The sequence below is a fragment of the Salmo salar genome, chromosome 08, assembly GCF_965601325.2.
Source record: "Salmo salar chromosome 08, fSalSal1, whole genome shotgun sequence".
Lineage (NCBI taxonomy): Eukaryota > Metazoa > Chordata > Actinopteri > Salmoniformes > Salmonidae > Salmo > Salmo salar.
The window spans coordinates 15,400,522-15,417,244 of NC_138298.1; the positions used below are offsets into that span (position 1 = coordinate 15,400,522).

Here is a 16,723-nt window from a genome sequence, read left to right on the forward strand (position 1 = left end):
ATACTTCTGTAAATGTTTTTGCTTTGTCATTATAGGGTATTGTGTTTAGATTGAGGGGGAAAATAAGGCTGTAATGTAACAATGTGGGGGAAAAAAGGGGTCTGAATACTTTCCGAATGCACTGTATGTACATATAGTTAGGGGTAAAGTGACTAGGCAACAGGATAGATAAAACATTAGCAGCAGCGTATGTTGAGTCAAAAGTTAGTGCAAAAAAGGTCATTGCATATAGACAGGGTAGCTATTTAGCAGTCATATGGCTTGGGGGCAGAAGCTATCATATGGCTTGGGGGCAGAAGCTGTCATATGGCTCGGGGTCCTGTTGGTTCCAGACTTTGTGCATTGGTACCGCTTGCCGTACGGTAACAGAGAGAACAGTCTAGGACTTGGGTGGCTGGAATCTGACAATTTTTGGGGCCTTCTTCTGACACGGCCTGGTATAGAGGTCCTGGATGGCAGGGAGCTCGACCTCAGTGATGTACTGTGCCGTTCGCACCTCTGTAGCGTCTTGTGCAGAGGCCTCAGCCGCACTACTGAGCGCCTCATCACTGTCTGTCTCAGTAGCCTACTCTCTGTAAAGCAAAGTTATGAGAACTTAGTAACAATTTTTTCTCCTGCTGAGGTAGGCTTCTAGCTGGCTAAGTAATACTAGCCAGAGCCCTTCAACGTTACTGCAATAGAAGACTCTGCCGACAGCTAGCAACCTGACTGACTGACTGACAAATTTACCAGTTGTGCACTCCTTCTCCGAGAGTAGTTTTTTGTTTGTTGGGGGGGACCCTATGTAGACACGGCAGGAGTCACAGGACGGTTTTAAAATTGCCTTTTGTCCGGCATCTCGCAAACAAACTGTCAGCAGCATCTGTAGTTGCCTACTTGAGCCGACTGCAAGCTGGGGTAGTTCGTTTCACGTCTCAGGCTCTTGGCATGTGCCGCGAGTGTGGAGTTAACCTTTTGAAAGAGCGGTAAATGTGCTGCTAAAAAGGCAAATTCGGGAGGCAAATCCATGGGAATGCAGGTGTACAAAGCACTGTTCATGATTACACTCGTTTACAAAGAGGCAGGCGATTAGAACTCCTTCAGATAAAGAATAAGCGTTCTGAGCTTTGTTCAACACTGGGAGTAATATTTATATGTTGACCCATAGGCTAATGGATTTTCTTTGTGTACAAAATAGTTTATTTTATTTGAAAAAAAATAGGACCTCTGTGTCATGGCCTTGCGGTCGGATACCAAGCAGTTGCCATACCAAGCGGTGCTGCTGGCAGTCAAGATGCGCTCAATGGTGCAGCGGAAGAACCAAATATTTTCAGGCTCCTGAGGGGGGAAGAGGCGTTGTCTTCTTCACGACTGTTGGTGTGTGTGGACCATGTTAATTCCTTAGTGATGTGATATTTCACTAATAGTATGTAAACATATAGGTTCACGCTTATGCCCACGAAGCAGACAATATTTTTAGAGCGACGCGTTGTCAAGCGAAGGCGCCGGTTCAGGTCAAAACACTGTGTTGGCGCCCGCCGAAAAGAACTTGTAGCTAACGTAGTAAAATAAAACAGTACCGTATTTCAAAGAACAGCGCGCATACCCATTTTCATTCAACCACACCCTTTGAGCTATGACGCAAGCCAATAAGATCCTTTCTCTTCAGTGTAAACGGAAGTGAACAGTGACCAAGAACAATTTCCACTTTAGCGTTTTAATTTGTTATTTGGACGTTTATTAACACCATGGAACTCAACATATTACTAATTTAACTGCACGGCATCATATTCTTCAGGTAGTGTTTAATTCTCGTTGGAGACAGGACTTGGTTAATAGATGTTATCTAGGTAACGCTAGCTAACAATGGCTAACTGTATGGTTTTTCACACTCAAATAGCCTCCATCATGGAGGTGTTAGCGAATGCAGCCGTGGCAGAGATCTGTAAACTCGTAGACGACGACTATGCAGTGTTTCGTTTGGAAATAACTCAAAGCCAGAAAGAAAACAGGGTATTACGGAGGAAACTACTGGAACTGAAGGTGGCACGGGAGCGCGCAGAGCGCGTCCTCGCCAGTCGCCCCAGTGGCGTCAAGATCCTCGACCGATACAGAGGAATGGCAAGAGGTACATTTTGCAGAAGGCTGTGGCCCCGTTCCCCTCTGCCCTTGTGGCTTTAGATAATAATAATAATAATTCACCTGATTACTTGGATGTCTTGCACAAAGACACAATATCATATTCTAACCAGATTTTCAGCATTTTATATATGATGCATGGAACATAATCAATTGACCTATACATAGTATGTCAAGAAGTTATGAGAAGTGTTACCTTACATCCTTGACAATTCTAGACAGTGTCAATAGTGTACAATATAGCATTGATCATTGACAGTAACTAACCTAAACACCTCTTTTCCCTCAATCACTCTCTCAGGTGAAGGACATCTCACTGGAGGACACAAGAGCTCTGTGAAGCCAGCAGGACACAATACATGGAGAGATGACCAACCAATCACTGTTGATGAGGGGAGTGGAACCTCAACCCAGCATGTTATCATGATAGAGGTTAGTGTAATAGTGTTGCATTAACAATTAGTTACTTTGTAAATGAAATGTGTCAAGTTGTATTTTTTTTCATAAACTATTATGCCTGCGCGCAGATTTAAAAAAATATATATATTTCACTTAGCTCTTCACAGCGCGAGGTGGAATAGGCTATATAGGATTCGTAGTTCTTTGACTTTGTGCGATTAATTTACCAGCTATGAAACAAAATGGCGGAAGTACTTTGAAAATAGCTCATCATAATTTACTATTTTTATTCACAAATGTGAGTGAAAAGCTCGCACTGTGGAGCCCTGACCACCCGCCAACGTGGCTGGTGAAATAGACATCTTACCCACCAATGCCAAAATCTACCCGCATTTGGCAGGTGGGGGGGGGGGGGGGGGTTAATTTTAGGCCCTGCATGTAACTATAAGTTCCTTGAATTTTACTTTCACGGGTGCCTTTTCATTATCTGGATAAACACTTGTGGTTTCTAGCTAACGTTACACCAATCAAAGCAGTGTTGTGTGAAGTGAAGAAAAACTTGAATGGTCAAAACCATTGATTTTGGGGCGACGGGTTTGCATAATGCTATCATATCACGCAATTATACCATTTATAAAATGTTAAGATATATGTATATTTAATACAGACACAAGGCTGTTTGGCTCATCTCAGTCGCAAATGGGAATAACTTTACAGCTGTTTCTGATTAATGAACAATGCCATTTGTAGCAAAGCATTTGTATGTCATTTCACAGGAAAACACACCGCATTCACACGGATTTGCACAAACTGGACAGTTCGGATTTCTCACTTCAAACCCAAATATATCATACTTTGATTAAAACAATGACTTATTAACTTAAATCATTGTACAACATCATGGGTAAGCTATGGCCATCATCTTTCAACTCAAAAAAGTTGATTTCTGCTGGTGTGGGCATTTAAACTTCCAATTACTACCACAAAGATGGCCGCCGGTCAATTCACAGTTGAATGTCAACTTAAGTAAGAATGTGTATTCTGTTAGCTATAGTTCTATGATTTCAATAGGTTTTCTATGGATGATTCACAGTATAATATAAAATAGCTGATATTCCCATTCAAGTCAACATTCTCTGATGTATGGCCCGCCAACCATCTTTTTTTGGTACCAATTGAAAGTTGAAATTGTATTCCCATTTTAGTACATTTATCAGTCAAAACATGACACGCACCACCCTGTTTTCAAGAGCATGCTGTGCCTCAACTGATGACTGGCACAACACAAACATCTCAGATGATGTAAAATAGTATAAGCTACAACATATGCAAGAAAAGTGGACTTTTTTTTAGATCATTGGCGTTAAAGAAAAAAGTACTTTTTTATTTTTCAAGAAATCAAAAAATAGACAACCCTGTTTGTAAGCTTTTAAATCATATCAAACTCACCCGTTTCTCTTTTGCAGTGGTATGGCGGGGTAGGCAAAATGGGTCAACTTTGGGCACCTCTATCTCATGAATGTTTTGGCACTCAGGTCCAAAATGTTACTTTCTGACCACTTCTACCATGGAAAGTTTCATTCAACTCAAAATGAGTGCGGTCAAAAAGTGATTGAAATGAAATGGAATGACCCATAGGGAAGCTTGTGAGACGTCCCTACGACATTGTTGTCGTTGTCTTTTGACCAATCACATCACACCTTTTCACATCAGATCTTTTTCAGAGCTGATCTGATTGGTCAAAAGACTAATTAGTGAAAAAATATAGAATTGGGCTGCTGTCTAAATGCAGCCTTCTTGTGTCAGTATGCAGATGCAGAGGCTGCAGGTCCTAGGGTTAAGCAGGAGAGGTCTGAAGGAGAGGAGAACCCACGACACAACAGAGACATCCAGACTGGAGCAACGGCTGGAGTGGTGCCCCCTGTGGCCACGGAGGACTCTTCCACCACCCCAGCGCAGCCCAGGATGCGACGCAGCATCACGGAGGTCAGTGGAATGCTGAACGCCGTCCTCAAGTCAGAGACCGACACAGAGACTTTAACTGTAACACAAAGGCTTTTGCACACAGGATCTGACCACAGATCAGACCCAGAGAGACTGCGGCCACTGGGCTGTTCTCCTGCTCCCAGTTCAGAGTATTTACTTTACGGTAACCCAAGCCCAAGGACGGTTCATTCTCATCAGGACTCAGGTGACGTGTTAGAGACGGGCAGTGATCCGTCTTGTTCTTACTCTACAGAGATGGACCCTGGCAACATATCCTTGGGTTTAGAGACACAGACTGTTCTCTCTAGAGGGGATTGGAACCGGTACAGTAGTAGTGTATACTCTGAAGAGTGCGTAGAGGGTCGGGTCGTAGATAAAGTGACTGTGAAAGTGGAGGGCGATGTCCCTCCCACATGGAATGCAGATAGTCACCTAGGAGACGGACACTCACAGGGCAGAGATTTCTTAGAAAACAGGGAAAGCTTGGAGACGAATCCAAATGTCGTGACCCACTCCCCTTTACACGCATTCAGTGGAAGCGACCCAGTGTCCACGTCGATGCGGCCTTCCGATTCGCACAGCCGTGTCCTTTTCGATCAGGTATTGAACTCAAACGACAGGGCTAGAGCCCAGGCTCAGGGAGGGGAAGCCACATCAGGCAATAGTAAAGAGAAACGGTTCCTGTACAAGTTCTGTAACAAAGGCTTCAGCTGCACCCAGAAGGTGGAGATCCACCAGAGGGTCCACATAGGGGAGAAACCATTCATCTGTACCCAGTGTCACATGCGCTTCGCCCAAGCTGGCACCCTGAAGAGGCACCAAAGGGTCCACACAGGAGAGAAACCCTTCAAATGTACTCAGTGTCACATGCGCTTCGCCCAGGCTGGTGACCTGAAGAGGCACCAGAGGGTCCACACAGGGGAGAAACCCTTCAGGTGCCCCCATTGTGAGAAGAGGTTCTCCCGCCAGGACCAGCTGAAGATGCACCTGAAGATCCACATGGAAGAAAGGCCGTTTGCGTAGCTACCTCAGGGTGCACCAGCAGAATAACCATTCCACTCTATAACAGACCAAGAACGTAACCATTTCTACTTGATACTGTAGCTTCTGACGTTTAGATCAAACCCTGCATTAAAAACAAAGATGAATTTTCATTGTTGTCAACAGAACAGGTCCACAGATGCATTTGGAATAACAAGAGAAACAGATTTCAGTGTTGAATATTCCTGGGTAGAATAGTGCATCCAGACATTGTGTGATATATAAGGCATATATAAGCCTAAAAAGTCTGTTACATATTGTGTTTCTACTGTTTAGGCTATATGTTTTATTACTTCAATTCAACTACTTAAATTGTTTCCCAAGACACTTTTTATTTGTTATTTTTTAATAAATGTTTTTACCCCCTTTTTTTCACCAATTTTGTAATATCCAATTGGTAGTTAGTCTGTTCTCATCGCTGCAACTCCCGCACGGACTCTGGAGAGGCGAAGGAACAGAGCCGTGCATCTTACGAAACACAACCCCGCCAAGCCACACAAATGTGTCAGAGGAAACCCCGTACACCTGGCGACCGTGTCAGTGGGCACAGCGCCCGGACCGCCACAGGAGTTGCCAGAGCGTGATGGGACAAGGACTTCCCGGCCGGCCATACTTTCCCCTAACCCGGACGACGCTGGGCCAATTGTGCATCGCCTCATGGGTCTCCCGGTCGTGGCCGGCTGCGACACAGCCCGGTATCGAACCAGGATCTGTAGTAACGCAGCTAGCACTGCGATGCAGAGACTTACACCGCTGCGCCACTCGGGAGGCCCCCAAAACACTCCTAATGAGAAAATGTATGTGTATTTATTGTTGACACGTGTATGTGTGGTTTTCATATGGTGTATATAACACTTGTTTATGTGTAACCCTTTAGACTCGTACCTGTATACGGGTTGAAAGTGGCAGATTTGGGCACTGATAATCACCTAAATAGTAATGCAGTGGCTGTACAGTAACATGCTATAAATGACGTCAGTGCTCGGGCTCGGTTTGGGTTTTGACTGACAGCTGTTCTGAACTTGAGCACAACACGCGACAAGTTGCCCCCATCTCTCCCGCTAATTGGGCAACTTTTTGGTTTTCTGAGTGAAGGAAATGCTGTAAATGAAGAGGACTTCTTGTATTTTGAAAGATGAGATGTTAAGGATTATAATAAATACCACTTTTATGTCATACAAGCCAAACACTCATGAGTCCAATTGTGCACTTCACATTTCCATATCATAAAACTCATATCATATACAGTCGTGGCCAAAAGCTTTGAGAATGACACAAATAATAATTTTCACAAAGTCTGCTGCCTCAGTTTATATGATGGCAATTTGCATATACTCCAGAATGTTATGAAGAGTGATCAGATGAATTGCAATTAATTGCAAAGTCTCTCTTTGCCATGCAAATGAACTGAATCACTAAAAAACATTTCCACTGCATTTGAGCCCTGCCACAAAAGGACCAGCTGACATCATGTCAGTGATTCTTTCGTTAACACAAGTGTGAGTGTTGACGAGGACAAGGCTGGAGATCACTCTGTCATGCTGATTGAGTTTGAATAACAGACTGGAAGCTTCAAAAGGAGGGTGGTGCTTGGAATCATTGTTCTTCCTCTGTCAACCATGGTTATCTGCAAGGAAACACGTGCCGTCATCATTGCTTTGCACAAAAAGGGCTTCACAGGCAAGGATATTGCTGCCAGTAAGATTGCACCTAAATCAATCATTTATCGGATCATCAAGAACTTCAAGGAGAGAGCTTCAATTGTTGTGAAGAAGGCTTCAGGGCGCCCAAGAAAGTCCAGCAAGCGCCAGGACCATCTCCTAAAGTTGATTCAGCTGCGGGATCGGGGCACCACTAGTACAGAGCTTGCTCAGGAATGTCAGCAGGCAGGTGTGATTGCATCTGCACGCACAGTGAGGTGAAGACTTTTGGAGGATGGCCTGGTATCAAGAAGGGCAGCAAAGAAGCCACTTCTCTCCAGGAAAAACATCAGGGACAGACTGATATTCTGCAAAAGGTACAGGGATTGGACTGCTGAGGACTGGGGTAAAATCATTTTCTCTGATGAACCCCCTTTCCGATTGTTTGGGGCATCCGGAAAAGAGCTTGTCCGGAGAAGACAAGGTGAGCGCTACCATCAGTCCTGTGTCATGCCAACAGTAAAGCATCCTGAGACCATTTATGTGTGGGGTTGCTTCTCAGCCAAGGGAGTGGGCTCACTCACAATTTTGCCTAAGAACACAGCCATGAATAAAGAATGGTACCAACACATCCTCCGAGAGCAACTTCTCCCAACCATCCAGGAACAGTTTGGTGACGAACAATGCCTTTTCCAGCATGATGGAGCACCTTGCCATAAGGCAAAAGTGATAAGTGGCTCGGGGAACAAAACATTGATATTTTGGGTCCATGGCCAGGAAACTCCCCAGACCTTAATCCCATTGAGAACTTGTGGTCATTCCTTAAGAGGCGGGTGGACAAACAAAAACCCACAAATTCTGACAAACCCCAAGCATTAATTATGCAAGAATGGGCTGCCATCAGTCAGGATGTGGCCCAGAAGTTAATTGACAGCATGCCAGGGTGGATTGCAGAGGTCTTGAAAAAGAATGGACAAAACTGCAAATATTGACTCTTTGCATCAACTTCATGTAATTGTGCACCAGTTTGAGTTTGCACCAGTTTGAGTTTGTCAAGAACTGCAACGCTGCTGGGTGTTTCACGCTCAACAGTTTCCCTTGTGTATCAAGAATGGTCCACCACCCAAAGGAGATCCAGCCAACTTGACACAGCTGTGGGAAGCATTGGAGTCAATATGGACCAGCATCCCTGTGGAACGCTTTCGACACCTTGTAGAGTCCATGCCCTCCCGACGAATTGAGGCTGTTCTGAGGGCAAAAGGGGGGTGCAACTCAATAGTAGGAAGGTGTTCCTAAGGTTTTGTACACTGTGTACAGCATCAGCGTTTCTGATCACTATGTTTGATGTACAGTTACAAGATAACCTGTACTGAACAGAATGAGCCTATAGCTTTTAACCACAGAACACGCACCTGAATGCATTCATGACTTTCTATGCGCACCAAAATTACCATCTGTTTCTCTGAATTGTCTTGTGAAAGCCAAACACTGTAATATCATATTTTATAACTTAGCTAATCATGTTGGCAATAGAACTGCACCTGACCCAGATTGCCATTTTAAAATTGTCCGGTTCTGGATTGCGATAACAGCATTTGTGTGATGGTGAGGCTGCAGGGTTGTGTTCTAAACAAAACGACTACAAGTGTGCTTGCTGCAGTTCCTCAACGGCACAGCTAGGAGAGCAACAAAAAAGCACCTTGTAGTTGAAGACTCTTCTTTGAGTCATAAAAGTGCATTGAAATTATGTAGGAACTGTGCACACTTTGGAGAGGTGTGTTGCCACTTGGAGTCACCAGTTAGTCCTCACTCAAACCCTTGTCATTTTTTTGTCTTATGTTGCAGCTACCCCACATTTTCCAGGAATATTCTTGTCATCTTACTGCTGAATGTATCAAGAGTATTTTCTGATTTTGTTATTAACAAATGCAGTGAAAAGTATAGTAAATGTAAAATGCACATCATATTAACAGTGTAATGTTGCGATTCAGTATTGTGTCAGGTGAACTGTTGTGTCCTCTACTTTGGACGCAACAGTTATCATGATCTCAAAACTGTTCCGTTTCAATTGCTACCATGCTTATGCATTTCATATTTCTTCTGTAAGAAACATTTCAATTTAGCCCTTATACAGTGCCTTCAGAAAGTATTCATAGCCTTTGACTTATTCCACATTTTGTGTTACAGCCTGAATTCGAAATGGATTAAATATTTTTTTTAATTCTCATTCATCTACACACAATACAGCATGATAGCAAAGTGAAAACATGCTTTCTGAAATGTTAGCAAATGTATTCAAAATGAAATACAGACATATCTAATTTACATAAGTATTCACACCCCTGAGCCAATACTTTGTAGAAGCAAGCACCTTTGGCAGTGATTACAGCTTTGAGTGTTTCTGGGTAAGTTTCTAAGAGTTTTCCACACCTGGACTGTGCAGCATTTGCCCTTGTATTATTTTCAAAATTTTTGAAGCTCTGTCAAATTGGTTGTTGATCATTGCTAGACAAGCATTTTCAGGTCTTGTCATAGATTTTAAAGTATATTTGAGTCAACTGTAACTCTGGCACTCAGGAACATTCACTGTCTTTTTGGCAAGGAACTCCAGTGTAGATTTGCTAATATGCTTTAGGTTGTTGTTTTTTTACATTTACATTTTAGTCATTTAGCAGACGCTCTTATCCAGAGCGACTTACAGTAGTGAATGCATACATTTCATACAATTTCATACATTTTTTTTTCTGTGCTGGCCCCCCGTGGGAATCGAACCCACAACCCTGGCATTGCAAACACCATGCTCTACCAACTGAGCTACAGGGAAGGCTGTTGTCCTGTTGAAAGGTGAATTAATCTCCCAGTATCTGGTGGAAAGCAGGCACTTAGCTTAGTTTATTTTGTATCCTGAAAAACTCCCCAGTCCTCAGTGATGACAAGGATACCCATAACATGATGCAGCCACCACTATGCTTGAAAATATAGAGAGTGGTACTCAGTAATGTGTTGAATTGGATTTGCCACAAACATAACACTTTGTATTCAGGACAAAAAGCTAATTGCTTTGCCACATTTTTTGCAGTATTACTTTAGTGCCTTGTTGCAAACAGGATGCATGTTTAGGAAAAATGTTTTATTCTTTACAGGCTTCCTTCTTTTCACTCTGTCAATTAGGTTAGTACTGTGGAGTAACTACAATGTTGTTCATCCATCCTCAGTTTTCTCCTATCACAAGGACGCCTATATCTTTGTAGTGACGGTGTATTTATACACCATCCAAAGTGTAATTTAATAAATTCATCATGTTCAAAAGGATATTCAATGTCTTTTTTTTCTTTCTTTTTTTTACCCATCTACCAATAGGTGCCCTTCTTTGCGAGGCATTGGAAAACCTGTAGGGTACTGAGATGAGGTAGTCATTCAAATCATGTTGAACACTTATTACACACAGAGTCCATGCAACTTATGTGACTTGTTCAGCAATTTTTTTTTTAAACTTATTACAGCTGACTTATTTTTTTACCCACAACATATTTATGTCCACCATGATGAGTTTAATAACAAGGAAGTCATTATGCAACTACAGTACAGGACTCATGTAGTGGGGATGGGTAAACAAACACTCCATGTTGAAAGTGTGTTTATTATCTGTGCATCTGTACGTACCTGAGGGAGTATATGTCGGTGTAATCTGTATCACCTGTCTCTTCCAGGAGGAGGGTCCAGAGGTGCTGCTGGGGAAGGAGGAGGGGTGTGAGGAGGGTCTGGGGAACCCTGAGAGGACCATGGTCATGGAGGACAACCTGACTACACCTCCTCCTGAACCCACAGAGGAACCAGCTAAGCAGCACAGGACCACACACAGTCTCACTGAGGTGAGCCCACTGTGAACTACTGTCTGAATGGTATTAGGTCACGGCCCGTATCCACAAAGTCTCTCAGAGGAGGAGAGGTGTGGAACCATGCCTTTGAATCATCAAAGTATTAAAGAGTGTCAACTAATCAAATCAACTAACATGTTTGCATAGTACTCATCGCAATCCCTCATTGCCCAATAAGAAGATGCTCCATAGCAGGGAGCTCCATATATTTATATGTACGTATTCTTATTCCATCCCCTTAGATTTGTGTGTATTAGGTAGTTGTTGAGGAATTGTTAGATTACTTGTTAGATATTACTGCACTGTCGGAACTAGAAGCACAAGCATTTCGCTACACTCGCATTAACATCTGCTAACCATGTGTATGTGACCAATGTTTTTTATTTGATATCAGATTTCTTGATCCAACATCCTCTCACTCTGTATCTCTTACAGTTAGTAGACATGGAGGATGGGAAGCCTGATCTGCTGCTGGTCAAAGAGGAGACAATAGAAGACGAACCAGAGAGCATTGATCTGCTGAGTGGACTAAAGATGGGGGAGCAAGGTAAGGGAGAAATACATACAGCCTACATACAGTAATAGATCTTCAATGGGAATAGTAATACATATAGCCTACATACAGTAATAGGTCTTCAGTGGGAATAATGATGCACCTGGCTATATATATATATTCTTTTCAACATTTTTTATCAATACTGCTTATGTTTACACACAAAAACACACATTGTATGAACTTGACCAGGTAATTGACAAAAAAAACTCCATATGTAGAGTTCTCTGCCATGTTTATAAAGTCTATTTTGTTACCTCTTCCTGCAGGTGGTTGGCTGGAAGCTAACAGAGGAGACTGGGAAGCCATCTTGGATTCCCAGACCGGTGCAGCCAAGGACCCAGGGGACAACATCACTGAGCAGGCCAGGACCAGAGGTGACATAGTGGAGGTCAGTGGATGGGACAGCGTCCTCAACTCTGGGCTGGGGAACAACACTGTTAACCACAACCAGAAACAGACAGTCGAACACAAAACAACAACCAAACTGACAACACACTGGGTGAGGTGTAGATTTGAGGTGCGTCCGTATGCGGCAGGAGAGAACAGACACAGACTTGGCTAGCGATGCTCCATTCTGCTCCTATAGTTGTGATTCAGAGAGACTGATGGAACCTCAGGTTAACCCTCAACAGGTGCTGCCTTCAGCCTGCCTTCTATAGGATCTATCAACTGGAACATGGACCCTGCGACAACACAGACACTCCCTGGCCTTCATCCTTCTCACACTCTCCTAATGTTAAACCAGACCTCAGACAATGCCAGTGCCTCAACACTAAATGGCTACACAAGCCCATTGACAAATGACAGTAGTACAGATGGAATCATGCTACCCGTGTTCGCTCTATGGGAAAGCCTTTAGTTTCCCCAAACGGGGAGATTCACCAGAAGATACACACGTTCGGCTACCAAGTGTGCCAGGTCAATTTCTCCAACTCCTTTAACTAGGACAGGCACCAAAGGGTCCACACGGGATAAATCCTACAGCTGCCCCCAGTGTGAGACGAGGTTCTCGCACCAGCTGAAGATGCACCTGAAGGTCCACACAGGAGAGCAGCTGTTTGCTTGTACGCACTGCGGGAAGAGGTTTTCAGACAGGAGCTACCTCAGGATACACCAGCAGAAAATGCACATGGTCCATGTCTAGTAATGTAGTACTAGTTAGTTTGTTTGTAGAAAATTCTGTTGGTTTTTGGTGTAGTAGGGAACTGGATGAGGTGAACTGAGGAAAGAATGAGTTTAATGAGGCAGAGTAGATTATATGGTTATGGTTGGTGTGATTGTGTCTGTAAAAATGCTTCACTGATGAAGAGTGACAACTATGTCCCTTTAGGTTGATACTGGTGTTTTATAGTGAGATAATGATAGTGCCTTAATTCATGTTTTCTTGACATGAAGCAGTAAATATCCCCCCATGAAATGCTTACTTAACCAACAATGCAGTTCAAGAAAATATTTGCTCAAAAACTAAAGTATAAAATAAAAAGTATCACAATAAGATTACATAACAATAACAAAGCTATATACAGGGGGTTCCGGTACCGAGTCAATATGCAGGAGTACAGGTTGGTCGAGGTAATTGGACATGTAGGTAGAGTGTAAGGTTTAACCTTTTCCAAAGTAATCTAAAATTAATTTCATGAAAGTGAGGGTACCAGATTTACAGAAAAGGTAAAGTGTTACCATAGTGAGAAACGTTATTCTACTTGTCACATATATTGTTTTGCGCAATAAAAGTACTGTATTTCACGTTATGTGAGTGTATGCCTATTTGTATGACAAATACAAAATTGACTCTGTGCTGTCTGACTTGGTTATTTTTGTGTCATTGCAGGGACCGAGTTTCCCTTGTCTCAGTCGAACCAAAACATTATACTTAATTCTTGAATCAACACATTTGTATTATTATTTTCATAAATAACACCAATTGCTCCATATTGTTGGGTACTTGAATCACATTGTTAGAGATGGGCTTGACTATGGTTAACATTTAATAATTATTGTCATGTTTTTCTGTGTACAGCAAAGAGTTTCTTATGTAAACCTTTATGTTCTTCTGTACAATTTGTGTTTATAGTCTGCAGTCCATGAGGACCAGCTGATGTCTGGTGTTGCTGGCGGGAGAGACTGGACCTCTGAGGCGGCTCGTCACAAACCCTGGCCCCGGATCAGGACCCTGGATCAGGAGCCATCGCTCTTCCTTTCCGAGTCGGAACAGGGATCAAACCACAAGGGGCAAAGACTCCACACAGAACACAACCAGTGGACAGGTGGACTGAACAACCTCAGTCCTGGTGGTCATCAGAGAGACAGAGGCTCCAGTTAGGGATCCAGTCTGCAGCCCAGACCCTTCTCTTCACAGTCTCAGTGCAGGGATGAAGCGGTGCCTGGGGCTGATAGAGATCGACCCTCCTGTTCCTATGATACAAACACCACAGTATCTATGATGAACAGAGCAGGTCACCCTGGGCTTCAGCCTTCACAGAGAGTGGGGGGTGACCCCCCTGGTGGTAGTCTTCCTCAGCTACCTCAAGGTTACCCCACCAATACAGACAGGGTCAGGATGGGTGTTCACCACAAGAAGTACCGAGCCTATAACACAGCACACAATCCCAACAACACCCAAACAATGGCTAGAGGTCAAGGAGGGAGCTCAAACACTGACCACCTGAAGTTGGTGGCTGCTGCTTCTACCTCCTCTGGTGTCATTGGGTCACAATGTGGGAGGTTGAGCATTAGGACGGACGCAGACAAGCCATACGCCTGCCCCACATGTGGGAAGCGTTTCCCTAAGGTGAACTATGTGAAGCAGCACCAGACAGTTCACACCAAGGAGAGGCCATTCATGTGTAAACTATGTTACAAGAGCTTTTCCTTCCTTAGTAACCTCATCAGACATAGGAGTGTCCACAATGGGGAAAAATCGTAGCAGTGTGGCTTGAGATGTACACAGGATATCTGGGAACCATTCTTTAGCTGAAATATTCCAGTTATCATGTGAAGTGTCCTGGGGAAAGAGTTTTTTGGGGATTACTAATTCCCTCAATTGAGCGTCTGGGTGCGCTCACATGATACAAACTTGTTGTTTGGTGTGCTGGCGTTGTAAAAAATGCTGTTATTGAAGTGTAACACTATCGGTTGGTACATAAATTCACTCTGGCTATCTACTCCGATATAATGACCGGTGTCAGTAAACGTTGGCAAAAAAACATTCAATTGTTGCCAGCAGCACAGTGACAGTCACTAACGCTCTAGATAACATGACATCTGTTGGTACCTGTTCTCTATGTACTATAATTAGGTGATCAAATCTGTTAATAAATGAGAAATCATGTTGTCCTTTTGATGTGTTGATTTTGATTTGCTTGTTTATCATTTAGAATTAAAATGGCCTTATGCTACCTACCGAGGGGCAGCAGGTAGCATAGTGGTTAGAGCGTTGGGCCAATAACCGAAAGGTTTTACAGCTTAGCTGTAAAAGCTGGCACGGTAAAAATATGTCGTTCTGCCCCTGAACAAGGCAGTTAACCCACTGTTCCTCGGCCGTCATTGTAAATAAGAATTTGTTCTTAAATGACTTGCCTAGTTAAATTAAAAAATACAAAATGGGATCTAGCCAGTCATTCGTTTTTTGGTCAATTACGGACTGCTCTGAGATTGAAAGGGTTTCCACTATATTCCACAGCCACAAAGTAAAGATTGGATATATCGTGAAAGTTCATGAAAACAAAAATATACTTTTTGGTCTAGATTTAAGGTTAGAGTTAGGCATAAGGTTGTCAGTGTGGTAGCTCATCTCTAACATGTAGGCTCAGCATTCCTGAACAGTCCCAAGTCAGAATGTTGAACAAACTACAATTCATCTTACTTTGTCCATATGTCGGAGGTAATCTGATACAAAATATCCACAAGGAAGTATTATCAACTCAACATTAAGTATATCGGTTTTTATTTTCAATACTGATGCAATTCACACGTGACAAACACTTGCACAATATGGGCGACCCTAACCTAACCATAGACCGAACAGCAAATACCTCCAGCTGATTGAGAGGAAAGGTGCTTCGGGTCGACTACATTCGGCTCGTTTACATATTGTGCAATTTCGTGGTATCCTGTTGGTAGTTACAGTCCTGTTCCATCGCTGCAACATCCCGACCGACTCGGGAGAGGCGAAGGTCAAGAGCCGTGCGTCCTCCGAAACACAACCCTGCCAAACCGCACTGCTTCTTGACACAACGCCCGCTTAACCCGGCTGCACCAATGTTTCGGAGGAAGGTACAGGACTCGCTCATGCGCGATGGGACAGGAACATACCTGCCTGCCTTTTGGGGCCGTGCATTATCATGCTGAAATATGTGATGGCAGCCATGCTGGTTATGTGTGCCTTGAATTCTAAATAAATGTAAATAAATTCTAAATAAATCACAGACATTGTCACCAGCAAAGCACCATCACACTTCCTCCTCCATACTTCATGCTGGGAACCACACATGCTGAGATGGTTGGAAGCAAAAACCTCCAATTTGTACCAGACCAAAAGGACAAATTTCCACCGGTCTAATGTCCATTGCTTGTATTTCTTGGCCCAAGCAAGTCTCTTCTTCTTATTGGTGTCCTTTAGTAGTTGTTTCTTTGCAGCAATTTTTCCATGAAGACCTGATTCACAGTCTCCTCTGAACTGTTGATGTTGAGATGTCTGTTACTTGAACTCTGTGAAGCATTTATTTGGGCTGCAATTTCTGAGGCTGGTAACTCTAATGAACGTACCTCTGGGTCTTCCATTCCTGTGGTGGTCCTCATGAGAGCTAGTCTCCGACTGCTCTTGGAGAAACTTTCAAAGTTCTTGAAATGTTCTGTATTGACTGACCTTCATGTCTTAAAGAAATGATGGACTGCCGTTTCTCTTTGCTTATTTGAGCTGTTCCTGCCATAATACGGACTTGGTCTTTACCAAATAGGGCTATCTTCTGTATACCCCCCTACCTGTCACAACACAACTGATTGGCTCAAACGCATTAAGAAGGAAAGAAATTCCACAAATTAACATTTAAGAAGGCACACCTGTTAATTGAAATGCATTCCAGGTGACTACCTTATGCAGCTGG

The 16,723-nt window shown here is 43.2% G+C and overlaps 1 protein-coding gene across 3 annotated transcripts; it reads left to right on the plus strand.

Annotated features, from left to right (window-relative positions):
* Window positions 1-1,643: 1,643 nt before the first annotated feature.
* Window positions 1,644-14,959, plus strand: LOC106610040 (uncharacterized). 3 transcript variants are annotated; one of them, XM_082978178.1, is made up of 7 exons: window positions 1,644-2,107; window positions 2,420-2,550; window positions 4,324-4,503; window positions 10,895-11,056; window positions 11,498-11,609; window positions 11,885-12,006; window positions 13,693-14,959. In XM_082978178.1, the coding sequence occupies exons 1-7, from the start codon at window positions 1,846-1,848 to the stop codon at window positions 13,939-13,941; spliced, it is 1,218 nt and encodes a 405-aa protein (XP_082834304.1). In that variant the 5' UTR covers window positions 1,644-1,845; the 3' UTR covers window positions 13,942-14,959. The 3 variants fall into 3 exon arrangements, with proteins under 3 accessions (XP_082834304.1, XP_082834305.1, XP_014064631.1); XM_082978179.1 differs by lacking the exon at window positions 4,324-4,503; XM_014209156.3 differs by lacking the exons at window positions 10,895-11,056; window positions 11,498-11,609; window positions 11,885-12,006; window positions 13,693-14,959 and having other exon boundaries at window positions 4,324-6,725.
* Window positions 14,960-16,723: the final 1,764 nt, after the last annotated feature.